Below are 20763 nucleotides of genomic sequence, written 5' to 3'. Positions count from 1 at the left end.
AGGTGGGGGTGGGTGGTGGGCGGGAATTGAGCAGGAGGTGGTGGTGGGAATTAAGATGGTGGGATTTGGGGGATGCAAATGAAAAACAGACATAACTACCTGGAAGCAAATAAGAGGTGTGGCCTAAAAATGCCCAGAACCAAGCTATTTGTTAATAATAAGAACTTCATACACAAGGCTCTGGAGAATGGAATATTGCTCAGTGTTAAAAGATAATAAAACTATGGCATTTGCAGGTAAATGGATGGAGTTGGAGAATATCATGCTAAGTGAAGTTATCCAATCCTAAAAAAACAAAAAACAAATGTTCTCTCTGATAAGTGGATGCTGATCCATAATGGGGAGGGTGAAGCATGGGAAAAATGGAGGAACTATGATTGGCAAAGGGGAGGGAGGTTAAGGAGGGTGCATGGGGGCAGGAAAGATGGTAGAATGAGATGAACATCATTACCCTAGGTACATGTATGACTGCACATATGGTGTGACGCTACATCGTGTACAACCATAGACATGTAAAGGTGTGCTGCAATTGTGTACAATGAATCTAAATGCATTCTGCTGTCATACATACCTAATTAAAATAAATAAATTAATTAAAAAATAATAAGAGCTAACATTGACCATGAGCACTCTGAATTATTTCCTCAGGAGGCACATAGGAAGCAACCTGGCCTAAGGATGGGGGGGGGGGAATTATCTAAGCTCGTTATCCCTCACATTCCTCATATAAAAAGGGGGACTAATTGTATTATCTCTCCCAAGGGGATGTTTGAGGATGAAAGGTGATAATGCATGGTAAGTACTTGTTAGAATGACAGGTATGCAGCAAGCACTCAACAAATGCTAGTTCTAATTATTTAAAACTCCTCAAGGCTATAAGAGAAGCTGCAATGCAATTTATGGAAAATGTGAATTCGACACAACTTTTCCAGAGGCATGTCTAGACCTGCAAACTGAGGTCTACCCAGAGTCTCACTGCAATCTACTACTTCTCTACCCAGGTAAGAATGAGTAATGAAAATGTTCTTCTAATGCCTTTCTTTTCTATGAAAGATGCTACAGAAAGATAGAGCATTGTAATCCATAGTGCCCTGTATAAAATGGGGATTCTGTGGATGATAAACAAAAGTTGAATAGGAAAAAAAAATCTTGGCTCTGTGGAGTTTCTGGTCTAAATGCATGAAGACATAACTCGCAGTTTAACTGATCTCATTTGAAAGATGCATTTCTGAAACACACCACTTATCGTTTAGGACAAAGGATGCAAAAGGAACAGGAAACTTAAATATCTCCGGAGGGAACGTTTTTTCTTGTTAGACTATGTATATAGTGTACAGCTAAAAGCCTTTCTAATGACAGTGCTGGGGAATGGAGCCTACCCAGGTGTGGTAAGTTATGTACTTTACATCTGACTGTACAATTGCAATGATTTGTGGGACATGATTTGATCCATGGTATTTCCAAATCTATCTCATGATGAGTCGAACTTAGCAGCTTCTGCTCTGTAAGCACGTCAAAGCTTAGGATGGTCGGGGAAATTGTATTTAGTTGAGTGAGATCTATGATTATAAAGAGGGAAACCAGGAGCGTGTCCCTGCTAGAGTCTGACAATTCAAATTAAGGGGGAAGAACTTGCCTTTCTTCCATTTTGAGAACAAGTGGAATTAATTCCAGCAGAAAGCATGGCCACTGAGATGGGGGTTGGGAGGATGCTGGTAAAATAGGAAGTAAATGAAGAAAATGAAGAAAATTATAGTAGTTAAATGAGGTGAATGTCAAGTAACGAGGTAACTTCCAACCACACCTCAAGTCCATATTTGAATTGGTGTTGTCCTTCAAAATTACCTTGAGAGCAGAGATCTGTATTCCAGGGGTATTGCCACGGCTCAGAACAGCTTGAGCATGGCTCCTGGAGGTTTTTCTTGTTACTCTTTTTGTAGTTACTATAATTGCATAATGATGACAGACTATTACATTACTTCTAACACTCTGCATATTTGTAAATAGAAGGAATATCATTCTGTGGATCAATGCCCCCTGATGCTAGCCTCTTTGCATCTCTCCTTTATGAGCCTGTGTGGGATGACTGCCTGGTGGGGATGATCTGACTACAGCTCTTTTGTCTCAAGTGCCCAGTTCTAGCTGTCTACTCACAAGGAGACCAGGGCACATGATTAGGATCAAAGTCTTTCTTATAAAGTGATTCCGACAGGACAATGACCAGAGACAAAGAAAGCACAGGTACCAGGCAAGTCCCTAGAGAGGATTCCTTGTCACAAGAGTAACAAATGCTGTTTGGGCTCATCTGACAGAACACAGGTGTTGCTTTGATATACAGAATGCTTTGCAACACTGTTATAACAAAGTGATTCTTGTGTCTTTGTAAGACACAGGTTGAACAGAGGAGGAGTGCCAGATTCCACCAAGTGGAATTCTCAGTTCATTCAGCTGGAATTTGGAAGCATACACAACTTCTCTTAATATATCATTCTGCCAACACGGACTTCTTGGGCAAACTGTGTGTTAGGCATGGTATCAGGCTCAAGAAGCAGTGATACAGAGGACAGACATGATCCCTGCCCTGTTGGTCTGTATATTTGGACATAAAAAAAAAAACAGACAGTAAAGAATGACAAGGTAGTATAGGGATATCTCAAGAGTCATGAGAAGGTATTGTAGGTAAATATATAGTCTAGGGGTCTTGGAAGATTTTTTTTTAAAGTGAATAAAGGGTGGTATTTAGTAAAGATAAAGAAAAAACATTAAGGTTGAGAGAATGGCAGATGCAGAGGCCTGGAGGTGAGAATTACGTGGCACAACTGAGTGGAAAGTTCCATGTGGTTTCTGGGCAGAGTGATCGGGAGAGAAGGCTGACAGGAAGAGCTCGTGAAATTAAGATTGGACAGATCACACATGGGCCTAAGTGAAGGTCTAATTAAAGAGTTTGAAAGGCACCTGAACACCTGCAGGAAGTTAGGAAAATAATTAGATTTATGTTTAAAAAGATTATTCATGTAATGCCCAGAGGCTGACTAGTGTCTAGAGCTCAGGAGCTCTTCAGGGCTAACCTCTAAGCTCTGGATAAATCTCCTTTTAAAAACACAATGTGTGGAGGTTGGGGAACCTGGGAGCAGAGGCGTTTTGGGATAGCTTAGGAAATAAAGCTCCTGACACCTTTAAGGGCAGGTGCTGGGGAGCTGTCCACAGGCCGGTGCTGAATGGCGGAAGCTAGGAGCTGCCCGAGTGAGCTTCCTGGGTGAATGCAAGTGGAGGTTGGGGTTCATGCCCCCCTCAGGGGTGGAGGGAGAGGCTTGGCTTTTATTTGCCTTTGTCCATTTCATTTTCCTCTTTATTTCTTTTATTTCTCTCTTCTCTTCCTTTTCCCATTTTCATTTTGTGGCAATGCAGGTAGCATAGCCCACTCTCCTGAAAGGAAGCGGGAAGAGTGGGTGGCTCTTGCTCATCAGAGACTTCTCCTTATGAGGAATCAGCAGAACACTGATGACAGTTAACTAATAAAAACCCCACTGTTATCTTAGGTTTGCATGACTGGCTATTATTGTTAAATTGGCCATCGCAGACTGAGGCATTGTGTGTGTGTGTGAGGGGGAGTATTGTCTTTATTGTATTACAGTTGTTATTATCAGTTATTGCTGATTAGGCATTTAATGCAGGCCAGGCTCTTCCCCAAGTACTTTACTTTTCCAAACTCAAGAGGAGACTTATTATCTCTGTTTTATAGAACATGACTTGAATCAGAAGTTCAGTGGTTGTGATTTGTGCTATCGGTTCAATACATTATTACTAAGGCCACAAACCCAAGGGACAAGGATGAAAGATGCAGAAAACAAAATTCATTGATACCTACTACACATGAGTTCTTTGGACAATCATTCATTTGGTCTCATAGCAATCCTGTGAAGTTGTACTCTTGTTATTCTCATTTTAAAGATGAGGATGCTAAGGTTCAGAGAGGTTAAAGTTAAGGGGATGAGGTGACACAACACATACTGGCTGAGTCAGTTTTAAAAGTTGGGACTCTCTGATTCTAAAGCCTAGACTCTGTCATCCAGAGTTTCTGTAGTTTTATGGGCCAGTCACAAGTGCAATCTAGTTTGCTTTCAGCTTGCCTCATTCTCCTGCAGTTCCGTTTTCCTTGGGTCCCAATGCCTCCCATATCAACTCTAGCTCTGAGAAGCCTGCTTCTAACACATGTTGGTAGCATGCAGGCTCACCACCAATGGAGGCTCTCTTGTTTTCTGCAATTGCACACTTTTTGGGTCACAAGGCATCCTCAAACCAAGCTAGCCTTTGTCTGAATTCCCACTGGACAGTTTGGTCTCCTCTCAATATTGAAGATGTCAATCTGGTACACAGCCTTTACAAGAAGGAGGAAGGCTGAGAACAAAGTCTCTTTCACATGCACCTCTCGTGGATGGGAGTGAACACAGTCAACATCTTACTTGCTTTAAATTCCCTGGAGTGGCTATGAAAGAGAGAGGTCTTGCTCGATCAAGGAGAAACAAACCCTTTGAATCATCTGAATTAATTCTGCATCTCCCAGGAGGGAGGACTTTGGCATCACTCTCTTATTCTCCACCCCTGGTGCCCAGTCTCACAATCCCAAAGAACAAAAGAGGAGTCTGTGGTAAGTAGTGCCCAAATGATTTTTTTTCTTGCACTTTAATTAAATCCATTTTTCCTGGGGTCACTGCCTTGGTATCTATGGGCTTTGATCTTTAACCCACACATGAAGGAGTGGGTAACTTGTGCTCAGAGTAAGGAAGGTGCCTTCTTCCTGTGCCAGCAGAGCTCCAGCATTGAGCCCTTGGATTAGCAAACTCTGAGGTTGGGGGGAGAGTTTGAAACCTTTACAAAGCTGCATGCTAACTGGCTTCAGCCTCCACTTTGCCTTGAGCCCTTGACCTTCCTATATCAGAGGTGACTCCATCAGATGATAATTTGATCATGTTTTAGGAGACTAGTGTGGAGGTTGCTCTGGAGTTAAGGTTCGATGTTTGGCTTATGAAAGATTTTTTTTTCTTTTTCCAGTCTATTTGTCTGTTCCATTTTTAGAAATGACCCTCCCTTGCTCTTTGGTCAGGAAGGGGTCAGCACCAACCACTGAATGTTCAGGATGACACAGCAGAGTGTCACATGAGTGCTACTGTGCCAGGCTGTCTACACAAATACTGCTTGCTCCAGGCTAACTGCAGGTGGCAGAGCAGTGCCATCCTGGGGAGACAAGTGGCAGCTGAACTCTGTGGGTTATTGCTCCATTTCAGTGCCACGCAGAGTTAACAACCTCCTAGCCCAACCTTCTCCATTTAAAGGCGAGGAAACTGAGGTTCAAAATAGTGAAGGTCACAGAGACCATTAGGGATAGAATCCAAACAGAAACCAGGATCTCTGGTAGAAAGTCTCCTGTTTACTGATGAATTTGTCATCTGCCTTCATCGACCTGCCTCAGGACCTGACTCCACAGAGAGTGGGCTCTGTCAGGTATGGGTGCCAGTCCTGACTCTGATGCCTGGTGGATGGCACTTCATACCCCTTCTTCTTGTCTTATCCCCTTGCAAAAGGACAGGAGTGAGGTGGATGATGAGGCCTGTCCTATTTCCTCGAAGGTTTTATTGTTAATAAGGAGAAAAGAAAATACCAAATGGGAAAGTAAAATAAAATGCACCAAGTAAGAGAAAATGCTAAATACATAGAACGTCTGGATCTTATTTGGGAGTAATGTGAATTGCTCAATTTAATGTTTTCCTACAGATAGATACTGGAGGCAGCAGATCAGACCAGATTAGAGATGTGGGAGACGAATACCATTAGCACCCAAATCCCTTGGAGAATCCTGTGCTCCTGGTAAAACCTGCAGAAAGTGTGCACATCTACATGTGTGTGCATGTTTGTCCTGGGTGAAAGGCATGGGGCCAGGGAGGGAAGACATGGCGCCCTTCAGCACTGGGCCTGGTAGAGGGGACGGGGAGAGGCCCACCTGTCGGACACGTCGAGGAGAGGCAACACCGTCCACCGCCACAGGCTCCAGCCTTCATTGGTGGCAACGTGCCAGATCATCCTGCTTTGCTCCTTCCCAGTTTTGTTCTCTACTAGCATCAAGGACACATTTCCCCTCAAGACTCCACGGATGAGCCAGGACATTCGGAGCTGCGAGGGAGAGAAGAGCCAAAAGATGAGGTGTTAGCATGGAAAGGAAACCTTAGGTCCCCTTCTTGGGTTATCAGTGGAAGTCCAAAGGATTTTTCTGGAGACTCAGCTGAGATTGGCCCAGTGAGGAGAGCAGGGCACCCACTGCCTGATCTTGCTCATTGTCTCCCAACGTGGCTTTCATTAAGTTCAAAGAGCTGTGCAGGGACAAGCTATGGGTAGTTCTGGAGCTTTATTTAGGTTGACAGTCTAGATTTTACAAGATTCTTTCTTGGAGGTAGATCAGTGGAGTGTTCAATGAATTTCCTAAAGAGTAGCTAAAAATTTTTGTCCATGGCCTCAATCCACTTTGCAATCTTAGGCAAATGATTTTTTTGACTCAATTTCTTTGACTGATTTAGGTAAAATAGATTTTTATTCCTTCCCCCAAGATTCCAATGCTCTTATTTGAACAGCAGGAACACATTATGTATTAGTTAACTGGAGATTCTGTGACTTGGTAGGTAAGGTCAGACAAAACCCTTTATATCAAGATGTTTTAATACAGTGTCTTCCCGAATGAGGGTGTCCGTTTTTCCAAAGGAAGAAGGGAACTTCACCCCAAATCAAGAGAGAGTAGTTTCATGACACCTCAGGAAACATTTGATACTTTTTGCCTGCAGTTTGGGGAGCAGAGTGGGTTAGTGTCTATCCGGAAAACTCAAAGTTTTTCTCTCTGGAAAACATAAATCCCCAGAGTTTCCTTAGGCAAAGAAATTCATGAATGTTTCACAGTCTTGAGGGGAGCCAAGTACAAGTGGGCCCTGTGGGTCATTTTAGATCTTGTCCAAGAGGGCTACACCGACCATAGCAGAAGAGCTGCTGGTACCTTGAGATGCCCAAGGGCAGAGGGAGAAGGAAGTGACCACCTGTAACTGAGACACATATGTTCTAGTCAACATGAAAGACCCTAAGTCACAGTGGAGGTGGCGGAGAGAAAGGTAGATCTCTGAAGGAACCATGGAAGTGTCCCTGTGAGAAACACAAGCCTCAAACACATGTGCAGGGAACACCAATACCAGATCCCCCCAAAAATCCCAGCCAACTAAGAGTTTTCTTGATCCCTTTGTGTTTCTTTTCTTATGCTTACAATCCTGAACGGTCAGAGGTCAGCAAGAAGACAGAAGAGGAGGAGAAGCTGGATGGGGAACCGGAAATGTCACTGATCACACCCTTCCCTGATTTAAGGCTGTCCCTCTGCAGCAGGACCAATTACGGTCAGAGCAGGGGAGGGAAAGAAGCCCTAATTTTAGATCAAGGTTGAAGTTCTGACTGGCACCACATTTTGATTATAAGATAAGCCAGTGTTTTGTGATTTGAAGAAACTGGAGAATAGTCTGCTTCCCTTGGAGTGATCAGACAAGTAGGGGGGTCTGACTGAATTTTCACCCAGGACCCCATACAAGAAGCTCAGTGAAGGCTCCGAGACTCCCCCATACCAGTTTATCTGCAAGATTTACACCTGCCTTACGTATTTCTGCTCCTGTACCTTTGATCCTTCCATTTCTTCTACCTCCACTTTTCTTCTCCTCATGTTAAAAAAAAAAAGGACATCGATTTTCTTTTCAGGAAGCTTTTTCTTACCATTCTACTCAGAAACGACTTCCTCTTTCTCTGAAGTCCTATAACTGAGGTGACTGGGATCCTCATGGGACATGCCTTGCTTTTCCTTACTGCAAGGCAGGAACTGTCTTATTTATCTTGTACTCAGTGACTGTCAAGCTTGGGCACATGGTTGGAGCCAGTCAATGTCAGAATGAATAAAAAGGTATACAAACATAGGCAGCCACTCCTGTCTTTACCAGGTTCCCAGCTCTGGTGAACCAACTTTTCATCCTCTGAAGCTTATTTGTACTTTCATGCATTCTGGAGATCAGGTTCCAGGGAAGGGGAGAGAATCCCCTATCTCTCAGCCACCTGACAATGTTCTAAACTGCCCAGTTCTCATTGCTCTTAGGAAATATTCAGTAAGAAGCAGAGTCTGCTAGTGACATGAGCATGTCCATGAGAAACAGCCCTGTCATGTCTATGGGGGGCCAGCTGACTGCTGAACTTTCTCATCTTCCCACACTACATTTTAGGCAAATTAGGTTGTGAGAGAGTGGTGGAGAGAGAACCCACATGATATGGTGCTAAGGTTCCAGCATCTTTATCCTGAAGACATCTTCCAGGAGCCTTCTTGGTTGGTATCAGCCCTTGAGGGAGATGATCAGCTATTGATTCACAAATATTTTCTGCAGACCTACTCTGTGCTGCATACTGTGCATATCTTCCCTGTGCTCATGGACCTTATCATTCAACCAGGAAGTTAGAATTTAAACTAATAATTTCAAGTGTCTGAGTGTAACAAAAGATGAAGTAATTGGAGCCACTTGATAGCCAATGCAAAAGACATAAGACAATCAAAGCATTGATATCATCAAGGCCTTGGGTAAGACAGACGCTGGGCCCAACTGTTCAGAGCAATGAATAGATAAGAACATTTTAAAATTAATTTTCCTTTCGTCTTTGTGTGTGTGTGTGTGTGTGTGTGTGTGTGTGTGTGACGCTGGGGATTGAACCCAGGGTCTCACACATACTAGGCATGTGCTCTACCACTGAGATATCTCCCCAACCCCTCCTTTCATCTTATAATAGTACCACTTATAGTTTATAGCAGAAAACACATATCTAGGGCCAAAACTCAAGCCAAGGCATGCACTGTCTGAGCTTCAACAATGTTGAGTTCTAGAAATAGATACAAAAGTCTTGGAATAAGATTAGCAGTCAATAAGTAGCTAGTAAAGTACATTTAGTATCATAAATTTTTTTTTTTAATCTGCGGAGTGCTCAGTAAGGAGATACCCAGGCAGACCCTCTTCCTTAAGACAAGCATCACACAACCCACTGTTTTTGCCTTGGTCTTTGCCTTGGACACACTTCCAAGTTCTGCCTGTAAGAGCCAGTGAGTGCCTTGTTGATCAGATTGTGGTCCTTGGACCCATGTCTTCAATATTACCTGGGAGCTTGTTAGAAATGAGGAAGCTCTGGCTGGGCCCCACACCTACTGAATTAGAATCTGGAGAGAAGCACTGAGTTAGAGAGCAGCCTCTGGAACTCTACCCTAGTGCTCCTCTGACTCATTCACCACCTTTCCAGAATGCACTGGAAACAACTGCCCTTTGCATCAACACTGATTCTTCAGGGGCTCATTTGATCATCTCATTTCCTGGCTTGTTCACTCTGTCAGAACTGGGAGTTCGTGCTCCATGGTTCAAGTGCATTAACTGTGTGACCTTAAGACTATTGCTTAGTCTCCTCTGAGCCTCTATTTTGTTACAGATAAACTTATGATCATACTCATACTTTCCCTGCTCACCTTAAAAGGTGGTTATAAATACTGGGTGAGTTAAAGAATGTGTAAGAGCCCAAGTGAGACTGTGTGTGGCGTGGGGAAACCAGTGGTTTTCCATCTGGGCTGCAAATTAGAGTCACCTGGGGCGCTCTCCAAATTGCCAATGTGTGGGCTCCACCTGAGAGATTCTGATTAAGTAGTCTTGGTTAGGTTCTGGACATCAGAGGCTTTAAAATCCCTCCAGGTGATTCTAAAGTGCATCCTGGGATGAGACCACTGGGGAGATGGGGCTACTTAGTGCAGAAAGTAGCCTGGCTCTCTCACTGAGGGGTCCATTTTCATCCTAGACTTTGAGTTTGAAGCTATTCTTAATTACTAAAAAAATGGCTTAAAGTGTACCCACCATCACCAAAGTGTAGAGGGGGTGATTCTTCTATAGAGAGGAGGACACAGCCCTCCACAGAGAGTTTTCATGAGGTTACCACATCAGCTCCAGGCAAAGACTGAGAACAACCCAGAAAGTGAGGGACCCCTGGGCTGAGGGTGAGCAGAACTGACCTGAGCCAGACCTTGCCTCTTGCTCCTGCAGGGCAAGGTTCTCACCAATTTCTTAATTACTAGGACAGGAGGACTGATGTCAGGTCTTAGTGAGAATTCCTTATTAATCACCGGTGTCTAAGGGTATAGAGCGCTCTGGTTCCTAAGGCAAACTGCAGTTCTGAGTCTGTCTCAAAGGCTGACATTTCTCCTATCTGGTCTTAGGTGACAGAGCTCCTCTGGTGTCATCCTAATTACCCATGCCAAGGACATGCAACTAGATCTTAACAGTAAGATTCCAGTGCCCAACTAGGCACAACACACTCTTGAAAGTTGATCTTCATACCCATTTCTATCTTGTGTCTTGTAGGATACAAAACCACTTGTTTATTGAATGCCACAAAGCTGCACCAGGCACTTACACAAATGCTTATCATTGTACACTCACAGCACCCCTTCATGTAGCTATTGTTACTCCCATTTTTCAGAAGAAGAATCTGAGGCTTGCAGGGGTGAAGCCAGTCCCTTGAGGGCCCATATGCTGTGGACCTGGGCTCTACTCTCTGTTCTACACTGTTCCTACCACACCTTCAGAGCTATGCACACTGAACATGTTATGATGATCTTTAATGTATCCGGGGTCTATTGAGAAGATTTTCTTGATTCTTTTTGCTCACAGTGTGGTCTGTGGAGCAGCAACAATGGTATCACCTGAGAGCTTGTTAGAAATGCAGGACCTCAGGTCCTGGTCCAGCTCTACTGAATCAGAATTTATATTTTTACAAGGTCTGATCTGAGAAACACTTTCATATTGGAGGGATTAGGGGGATAGTGGATTTTCAGCCATTTATAACCCTAGCCCCAGTGTGTGTGTGAATGTGAGTGTGTGTGTGTGTGCGTGCGCACGCGCGCGTGTGCAAGTGTGTGTTCATGTACATATCTATTATATTTATGGGAAATAACACTTGTTGGAGCCTGTAACAATATAATTTTTGATTCTCCTGGACACATCCTAATAGATATAGGTTCTAAATGGCAGCTTTTGAATAATAGACTCTTTTATATGCAGACAGCAAGTGAGACAAGTGAAAAGAAACAGCACCAAGAGCACGCCACTCGCAATTATATCTCCTGGCTCCAGCTGGCCCTTTTACAAGGGCCTTTTTTCCCTGCCTCTCTGTGGGGCCTGATAGACTTTCCAATTATGTGGGACCAGTGTTTGTTGTTTTATTAATTAAAGTCCTTTATGTAAAGCAGGAGCCTCATTGTGGCTAGGCCTCATGCTATTATTTCTCTCATGGCCCTTTCCTCCTCTGGAGGTAATGACTGCAATTTTATGTCTAGGATGTGGCCCGTGTTTGCTATGCACTCCTCGTGGCAGCTTCAGAATAATCTCTTGAACTCATAAGAAAATATCATAATGCAATTTAGCCTGCAAAGGGACTCAGTGGTATCCAATAATGTCCGTACTGCACGTCATACTCGCAGGGGTAGGGGACACTACAGGTGGAGGTGGTGGTGAGGTTTGCTATCTTTCAAAATTTATGAAGGGCTGCAAGAGTTCCAAGAGTAGAGCCAAAACCCCAAGGATGGATGCACCCAGTGTGCATTTCACCCCAACAGAATGAAGTGTGTCTTAGCAGCCAGAGATGTGCCAAGATGAGCGTGTTTGGTGGGTGACAGGTATCCTGGGTACTCCCCACGCTGGGAGTCATCTAGAAGACAAAAAGACTTCATGATCAGGATTGAAATTGTTATCAGGGGCCAAGATGGGGGTCAAGACTCCCCTCCAACCTAAAATGCCACAGGGTTTTGATTCAGGGTAGGAGTTTGTAATTTTTAAGATTCCCTGGTTTCAGCACGGTATATTATTAAGAATATTGACTCCCTGAAAAATCCAATGTTTTTGTTCACCATCTTCTAATTCACCTGGAAAGAATAAACACCAGATCTCTAGCTATAAATAGCCTAATGAAAAATCAACTCAACACAGCAAGAAGCTGCCCAGATGCAGATTTTTTTGATAACAAGCAAATAAAATGTGATGCTGGCAAGTACTAGCAATTAGGGAAGCTTAAGGAATGCTGGATTCCTGGTCATGCTGGAGACTTAAAAGACCAGAATCCTTTCTGAAGACACCACCTCATATCTTTCTTTCTGAGACATCACATTGAAGCCAAAGGATACCCAGCTGGGGACATCCATCTGACCCCTTTGTAAAAACATGGAGAGAAAACATGAAGGTTATGTATATAAAAACAACAACATTGGAATCCCTGGGTGGTGAGGTTATAGAGTTACAGATATTTATTTTTTCTTCTGGGGTCTTTTCCAGATTTTTAGTCTATAACTTTTGAAAACTAGAACAGAACTATAGAATAAATTTAGAATAGATATTAAAAGCATGTTTATGAGGAATAACATTGATATAGAAAAATGTAAAATGAATTAAGGAGAAATGAAATACTTAGATGATGTGATACCAAATGTATGTAAACCCTTTAACTACAACCATGCTTGGTTCTCTCTCCCTCTCTCCCTTTCTCTGGAAGGAAGTGCCACCACGGTGATAGGTGTTGTCTTTTGTGGGGGTAGGATTATGGGCAATTTTGCTTTTCTCATTTATACTTCACTGTGTTTTCCTAATGTTCTACAATGTACTGCAGAGTACTTTTATTATCAGAGAAAAACAAAAGAGTGCTACATTAGAAAAGGCAGCAATGGAGGACTCGGGTGTTGTTGGAAAGTAGGAAAAGAGAAAATCATCTTTTCACCCACCTTGGAGTGGATTGAGTTCTCTGGCCTGAGTTGTGGGCTTAGTGAGAGACCTGGAGCGGGGGGAGCTCCTGAAGGACCAGGTAGGACAGCACTGTGGACAGAGCATGGGCTTTGGGAATAGAGCGGGCTGGTTTTCATTTATTACAGAATATTTCAGATCTCAGTATGTTCTTCTATAAATTGGGGCCAATGTGCTTTCTCTAGAGAGCCACCGCAGGGCTTCAATCAAATTAGATGACGCAGTGCCCACATGAGCAAAGACATTTCACAAATGTCAGTTCTGTACTCTACTGGAAAGGGCTGGTATGGAACACCATGTTAGAAATAAACAGTTCACAGAAAGACAGAATAGGATAGCATAAAGGATGCAAAAGTCTCCTCTGTGCCTCAGTTTCTCTGTGTGCATTGGAGATGATGCTGGGAGCAGATCCATTCTATGCGATGAAACTCCAGTGCCTTGATGGACAGCTACTGGAGGCATGTGAGTGTCTTCAGGGGCCCAGAGCCCCCCAGAAATGTTGATTCCCTGGCAGCTGGGGAGTCTGTGCTCTTACCAGAGTACTCTGAATCTGGGACCCGTGAATGTGTTATAATGATCACCAGTGGGAGTCACAAGGCTCTGTGATTACCATACCGCTTGAATGGGACCCAAGTCTGTGCCAAGGGCTGAGAAAGATTTTATTCACTCCCTGAGCCTTGACAATAATTCTTCATATGCCTCAGTTTCATTGTGTAATGGGAGAGATATTAACTTTGAATAGCTCAGAGGTATTAAATTAATTATGTCCAACTGCAAATACAATTGCTGTTGATTACTCGAGCCCATTAGCATGTATTCTGGCAGAGTCAACCACGCCACAATAAGTAGTGACAGAATGCTAGGCTCCCCAGTGCCCTGCTAGCTCTAGATGCTGAGGTAAGAATTATTTTGGCTTGGAAATCGCAGTAGGGCCTCATTTGTCGGATCCTTGGGGGTCAATGAGGAGTCTTCTTGCTAGCCCCTCTCCTTAAGGGGCTGCACAACTAATTAATTAATTAATTAATTATTGATTAAGTGGGTTTATTGGGCATGGTTTCCTGGTGTCGCTGCTAGTAAAATAATGCTCCTAACCTGCCTCCACATTGCTAATTGACTGAGAAGAGAAATAAGAACACACAATGCCTGTTAGCAGCCAAGAAGAGGGACAATCACAACAATTGCTGCCATTGGCAAAGTGTTGTGACGATTCCAAAGAGTTTGCACATTTATATCTGATGCTGGCAACAACCTCAGGCAGCAAGTAAAACAGGTATTTTTGTCCCTGTTTTACTTGCTGCCTGAGATCTCAGTCAGACGGCTCGAGTGGGCCAGAGCTCAGAATCGAAGCTCCTGTGACCTAAGACAAGTCCAGTGATTTGGCTTTGGAGTTGGACTGACCTGGTTAAGGTTGTGGCTGTATCACTTACTAGCAGGTTAACATTGGGCTGAACATAAAGCTCTTAGCCCCAGTGTCTATATCAGTAAAGGGGGTTCACAATTTCTTACAAGTCTGTTTGCTAATGTAAAGATGAAGGTGAAATGTTCAGCACAGTGCCAGCCTTATACTAGGGCATCAATATTTTACAAATATATCCTTAGTGGGGGTGTGTAGCTCAGTGGTAGATGCTTTCCTAGCATGCAGGAGGCCCTGGGTTTGATCCCCAGCACCAACCAACCAACAAACAAAACTCTTAGTTGGCTCCACAGATAGTAAGAGTATCTTTCCTCAGCCACAGACTAAGGGAAGATTTCTTTCTCCCATGTTGCAAAGGCTCTAAGGAAGACTTTTTGGTTTGATTTTTAGTGTAATGCAGCTGAATTCTCCATAAGTAACCTGAAGACCAGAACCTTTCATACCAGAAACACTTTCTTAACTTTCCTGTTGAATAAACACCTGACAGATATTCTGGATTCCTGTGGTCTGTCTCTTAGCTTGGCTGGTCACCCCGTAGGTCTGAAATCAGTGCTTGTTGTTTCACTGCCCTTCTGCGTCCCCTCTCGGTCACCCTCCCTCTAGATGTCTGTGAGCTCACCCAAGCCAGTCAGGTTGTACTCTGCTCAGGTTCGTCATCTGTAGAGCAGGGAAGGTTTCACTCATCACAGGGCAACCACAGGGAGGTGGAGAGCTCTGTGATCCTCGACATTAAGGTAACTCTTACTACGGTGATATTATTACGGGTATGTGGGATGGCTGCCATTGGAGACCTAAAGTGGGCCTCATTCAGTGGGTCTTCAGGAAAAGCCACTTGGAAAATGTCTCAAGAATCACTTGAGCCTCTCCCTTCCCCTCCAAAGCAAAGGCCCCAGGTACAGGCTTCCTGAGAGTATCATGTCCATTGCTGATGGTGTTGGCAGGTGCCAGAGCTGAGGTCCACCCAGTGTTTCAGGTGTGTTGTCAGCTTCAAGGTAACTCACAGGATGACAGTGTCATCTCCCCTCAAAGGGACTGGGAAGGAAGGCCCCCTCTGTCAACACATTGGGGCTACTTAAGGGTAAATGGTTATTGTTATCTTTAGAGAACAATATGGAAAGGGAGGGCAGGAGGAAAAAAGGGACTTTTGCTGGACTGAAAGAGAGTGCTCCCCAGGTCCATGCAGGGTGGAGAAGGAGCTTTTGGGGATGGTGGAGAGTGGGGACAGGGGCCCATCTGCTGTTTCCTTGGACCCCAGTTGTTGAACCAGACCACCCTCACCCCAGTCCTGGTATGACCAGGCTACCAAGGGCAGAGCAAAGGCCAAGTTCTCCAGGTTCAGGCTCGTTGCATAGAGTAGGCTGTGGAATTGGTCTTGGAATTGCCACAAAAATCCAATAATGGTACTAGCAGACACAGGGTAGCAGGAACCCTATGTGCTATTTATTAAGCACCTATGTCTAGATCCAGGTGGGTACTTTTTACTGCCTGTTTCACTTGTTTCTCCTGCATGTTCTGCAGAGGACACGGAAACTGAGATGAGAGAGGCAAATTTCTCAATTCCACCTAGAAAGTAGTGGATTCCTCCAAGGTCTCTGTGACCCCAAGCCACTGCTCTTCCCACTAGATCTGACTGTCTTGATGAGGCTCCTTTTGCCCTGGTCCCACCTGGCCATTTGGATTCCTCTGGATGAGGAGATGTCATGGCTCTTGGGCAAAGGGGCAGAAAGGAGGCAGCTACTTGAGCCTTCCTAGCCCCTTGAGGAGAGATGGCACTGTGAAACTGACAGTGCATCTGAAGGCCCAGGAGGACCTTGGCTATGACTTTCTCCAGATGTCAGCATCACCCTGCAGGAGCAGAAGGGCCCTGTGCTTCCTACTGGTCCCCAAATGACATCCTCCTGGGTGGAGGGTGGATAATCCAGAGAGATGTCATGCAGGCAGCAGGAGATCCTGACCCTGGTCCCGGTGTAGGAGGAAGGCATTTTCCAAATGGCTTTTCCTGAAGACGTACTGCATGTGCAGAGAGCAGTGAGTATAAAAAATCCCTAGCAAGACCAGCTGGATTTGCCCTTAATTTAGGCAAGCACTGAGGCCTGCTGCTGGTCTTATTTCTGAGACGAGTTGCTGCAAAGTTGTCTGAGCATCAGAGGAGAGGGAGGCTGGCTGTCCATGGGAACTCTGCCTGATGGGTATCTTCGTCTTTGTATACCTGACAAAAAGGACTTGGGCTTGGTGGGAGGGGAGATGTGTATGAAGCTACCCTGGAATCCCCTCTGGCTTGGCACTGGTCCCTGACTATTCATGAAGAGGGTTTCTACAACTACCACAAAGTGTTTGTGTAGCACTGTTTGACAATATAAGGACAGAGGCTGGTTTCAGGTTGACTCTGATAGGGACTGGCTTGTAGTAAGCCATGGGATGGGAAGAATGGGAGAGTAGAGAAGGGTGAAGGGCAGCTTCCTTTTCACTGGGTAGACGTCTCCTTCCTAATTAGCTAACATTAGTTAGACCACGCTGGGCTACATACAATGAACAACTAACGTTTGAGTCCCACATGTGAGCAGCAGTGACCCTTGGCATCATGGGGTGGTGTTCTTTTTCTGCCTTTAGAGGTAAGGAATCCATGCTGGGGTGTTGGGGGCTTTAAGCTGGGTGAGCATGAGGCTGGATGCTGTGGAGTGTCACATCAATTGCCCCTACTCTGAGAAGGAATGATCTGTCCTGGCAGAGCAGTGTGACAAAGCCATGGGATCTGGGTTTGGTCTTGGCTTGCATTTGCTGGTTTGGATCTTTGGGTACATTTCTTTCCTGTCCTGTTGACATGGGCGGCTCCCATTGTCTGGGCAGCTCAGCATACACCCTGACTCATAGCAGATATGTAGATGTGCTCTGTAAAGTGTGAGAATCAAATATTCCTGCTCATCCCCCTGGGCCTACCTTGTCGGGGCTTTGGGGAGGGACTGCTAAAGCCAGAGCAGTCTGCCTTTGTTTCTTCCTCCACCTCAAGCCATCTTTTAATTATTATTACTCATATCTCCCTTTTCTTGCCTTTCTACAGGAGACTTTGCCATTGAGTTTAATAAACTTTAAAAACACAGCAGTTAGAAACGTCCCTCTCTCTTTCCCATCCGGAAAGTCTTCTTCCTCTGCTGGTGGGGAGGATGCAGGGGCAAGCTTGAATAAGCCCAATCAGCAGCCGGGAGTGCCTCTCACCCTAGTCTGCCACTGAGTCACACTGAGAGGCTGGAGGGAGACGAAGGCATTTTTCTGGGAATGATCACCACACCCTGAAAAGTCTTACAAAATCAGCCAGCGAGCAATTTACTAAAAATCTCCCTGGCCGCCAGCCTTCAGGGCTGCCACCATAGGGGACTTCTCAGTGGGGCTTTGAGCAGGGCTTAATGGATGGCAGAGGGCAATTCCAGATGTCATCTCTTCCCCTGCACCTCTCTGGGCCCCATTTACTAGTTTTAATGACCCGGAGTGTGGGTCTCCTTTCCCTCCAGGCCAGCAGACCTGGAGGAACCTCACGGCCAGGTATGAAGCAGATGACTGCAGCTAATCAGAGCCTCTCTCTTCACCGCTTGGGCTGACATCAGGGCAGAAGGTCCTGGCTGGGCTCCAGGATGCCAGTGTATGTGCAGGGAGGGAACAGGTGGCCCTAGCTCTGGCTAGGTACGAAAACCAGCAGTTGGGAACTGACCACCATTAAAATAGTGGGTGACAACCCACTTCCTGGATCCCTAGTATTCCTGCAGCTCACAGGGAGAAACACCGCTTCCAGGTTTTTGAGAGGAAAGAAAATGAGGGAAGGCTACTTTTCCACTCCCCTCCCCCTCCCCCTCCCCCCAGGCCTTGTTCTGGCCTGAGAACATGGTTTAAATTATTCTAGTCACAGGCAGGCTATTCAAATAAAACAGAATTACAAACCACACGGGGCTTGTTGAGACAGTCAAGCTTCCAGGGTGTGTGAAAGGCAGGGGGAGGGGCGCAGACGGCCCCTGCTCCTCCCTGCATCCTCTTTATTACCAGCAGCTGCAATGCTAGACACATCCAGGGTGTCTCAAAGCCAAGGAGGACTGAGCAGGTCTGACAACGCGCAAGCCTATGAAAGCCACGGCAAGGTTCCCCTCCCCGGTGGCAACTTTAATTATTTGAACTGGAGCTCGGTGAAATAAAAATAAAACAAAATCAGAATACATTGTAAGGGGCTCCTCAGTTTCCTGCAGAGAATAGCGTGTGGGGAGGGGGAAAAAAAAGAAAAAAAGACCTCACAATGCTCTGTTTGTGGCTGGGCGAGGCAAAGGTCTTTAAATATTCATGCCCCATGTGCAATTGTGCAGAGAAAGGAAGGAGGCAGTGTCTGCTGCAGCCGGCTGGCGGGGGAGGTGGCAGCAGTGGCTGCAGGCAGCTGGAGGGAGGAGGTGGGAGCTGGCCTGCATCTGGAATGCCCCAGAAGCTGGGGTGGACCCAAGGTGCACCCTGGCTGTGTCTGATCTTTCAGTTTCTCATCTCTTCTATCTCTGATCTATCATTTCTAGCCTGTTTTCAGGTTCATCTTTCTGAAAGTCGAGTTATGTCGCACTATTTGGGGACACATGTAGTGAAGGGAAACTCTCTGATGGACCCCAGAATGAATTTCAGCCATATTTGGCAAGCACACCTATGGGCCAGAAAAATCTCAAAAATCACAACCAAGTTACCAAGGGTTAGGGTTGAAAATGCAGAGTCCCAGCTGCACTTAGTGGTGCCACTCAGGAGGTCCAGGGTGGGGCTCGAGAATCCTCATTTATCACACTTTCCAAGTGATGGCAGATGGAGAAACAAACTTAATAGTGAGCTTGTTCCTGGAAATTCATTGATGACGACACCAGTTCTTCTATGAGAGCTCACCAATGATTGTGGGGTTTCATGGAGGAACATTTTGGGATATCTGCCACACATTCATTTCCTGGAGATCAGGGCTCATCTGTTTTAGAGAAGATACTCCATGGTGGGCATCCGCCCTAGCGCTCAGGTAGACCAGCTGCCAGTCCCTGCTCGGACCCTCGTTAGGAACCTCCATCCTTGGCCCTATTTAGCATTCACTTTTCTGCACTCAAGCCACACAGCCAATGAAGACCCTTTGGAGGGCTGAGAAGGGGTCTGAGATAACCTCTCCCAGTCTCCGATAGAAGTGCTACATCCATTTCCCTACCACTGGAGTTTGGCCAACTTGAGAGAAGAAAATCAACTTTTTGCTTTGAATCAAATAAATGGTGGGGCTTATAAACCCAAAATATATATTTCTACTTTGGTTATTTATTCATTTTGTTTTCTAAAAACATTGCTCCCAACATTGGGAATTCAAAGGCCCATCAACATCAGACAAATGGCCTGAAAACTTGAATGTGAAATAATGTGAAGGTAAATATATATATATAAATATGAATAATGTGAATGTGGGATGGACTCACTCCCTTCCCTTCATTTTACCTGCTGAGCCAAATTCTGGAAAAAGGGCAGGAAACAGTAGAAATAGCCTAGAGCAAATGTGACCACAAGAAACATAAAGCAGACCAGTAAGAGAACACACCTGCTTCAGCTATTGATCAATGCAAAGGTTATTACAGAAGTGATGGAGTATCAGAAAAATATCACTTTTGCCTTGACATTTCTTTTTCTGAAATTAGGCTTATATTAAATCCAGTGAAGAATAAATTTTAAGACCAAATGCTTTTAAGGCTTCTCCCGTCCTCTCAGGTGGGCCAACCATCTGTCCCTGGTTAAGATTTTCTCTTAAGAAGCCCTCCTTTCTAGGCACCTGCTCTGAAACATCTGAGAAATACCAACAATGACTCGAATTCTACCATCTGCATCAGATAGCATAGTTTCTCAAATACAATTTGATTTAATGAATCCCTTTATTTCTGCCCAGACTTCTTCCAAAAAAGGATTTAAGGTGGCTCAGAGACCCATAAAATGTAGTAACACAACATAAACTAGAAATTGGTGAGGAAGATGGGGCAAATGTTGAGTTGTAAAATCACCAGGAGTGGGGCATCGACAAACTACATATCATAAAGTCCTATTTTACTTACTAAGGGGGAACCTCAACTTTAATTTGACCATTCCTCTAATTGAAAAAATTCATTTACACAACTTTTTCATTCTTATTTGTTTTATGCCTGTGAGTTTTCATTTCAAAGCAAATTGGAGAGCTTGAATTTCATCTCAGAGAAGGGGGAGTCATGTTGTCTGTGCCTCTGCTGGCCAGAGCCTCTCATCTCTGAGATTTCTACCAGCCAAAGGAGGAGAAGTGAAGCTACCAACTTCCATAATGTCCACAACTTGAATGGAAAAAATTGGTCAGAGGGGGTGGAGCTATTTTGCAAACCAAGTCAGATAGGGATTTTTTTCCTAGGTATCTCCCAAAAGAGGGCACTGGCCGAGTCTGAGCTACATATTGGATTTCTATGATATGTGAGATGCAGG

General features: G+C 44.8%; 1 protein-coding gene across 1 annotated transcript in view; it reads right to left on the bottom strand.

The window, feature by feature from the left end:
- The window catches only part of Alk (ALK receptor tyrosine kinase), a 647823-nt gene that overhangs the window by 83401 nt on the left and 543659 nt on the right, over positions 1-20763 (bottom strand). Inside the window, exon 10 of the mRNA XM_015479804.2 lies at positions 5999-6168. Within this exon, the coding sequence (XP_015335290.1) occupies positions 5999-6168 (170 nt within the window). The remainder of the gene's footprint in view (positions 1-5998; positions 6169-20763) is intronic.

This window comes from Marmota marmota, unplaced genomic scaffold, assembly GCF_001458135.2.
Source record: "Marmota marmota marmota unplaced genomic scaffold, marMar, whole genome shotgun sequence".
NCBI classification, from domain to species: Eukaryota; Metazoa; Chordata; class Mammalia; order Rodentia; family Sciuridae; genus Marmota; species Marmota marmota.
The sequence above is the reverse complement of the archived record's forward strand: the minus strand, read 5'-3'. Positions and strand labels throughout refer to the sequence as shown.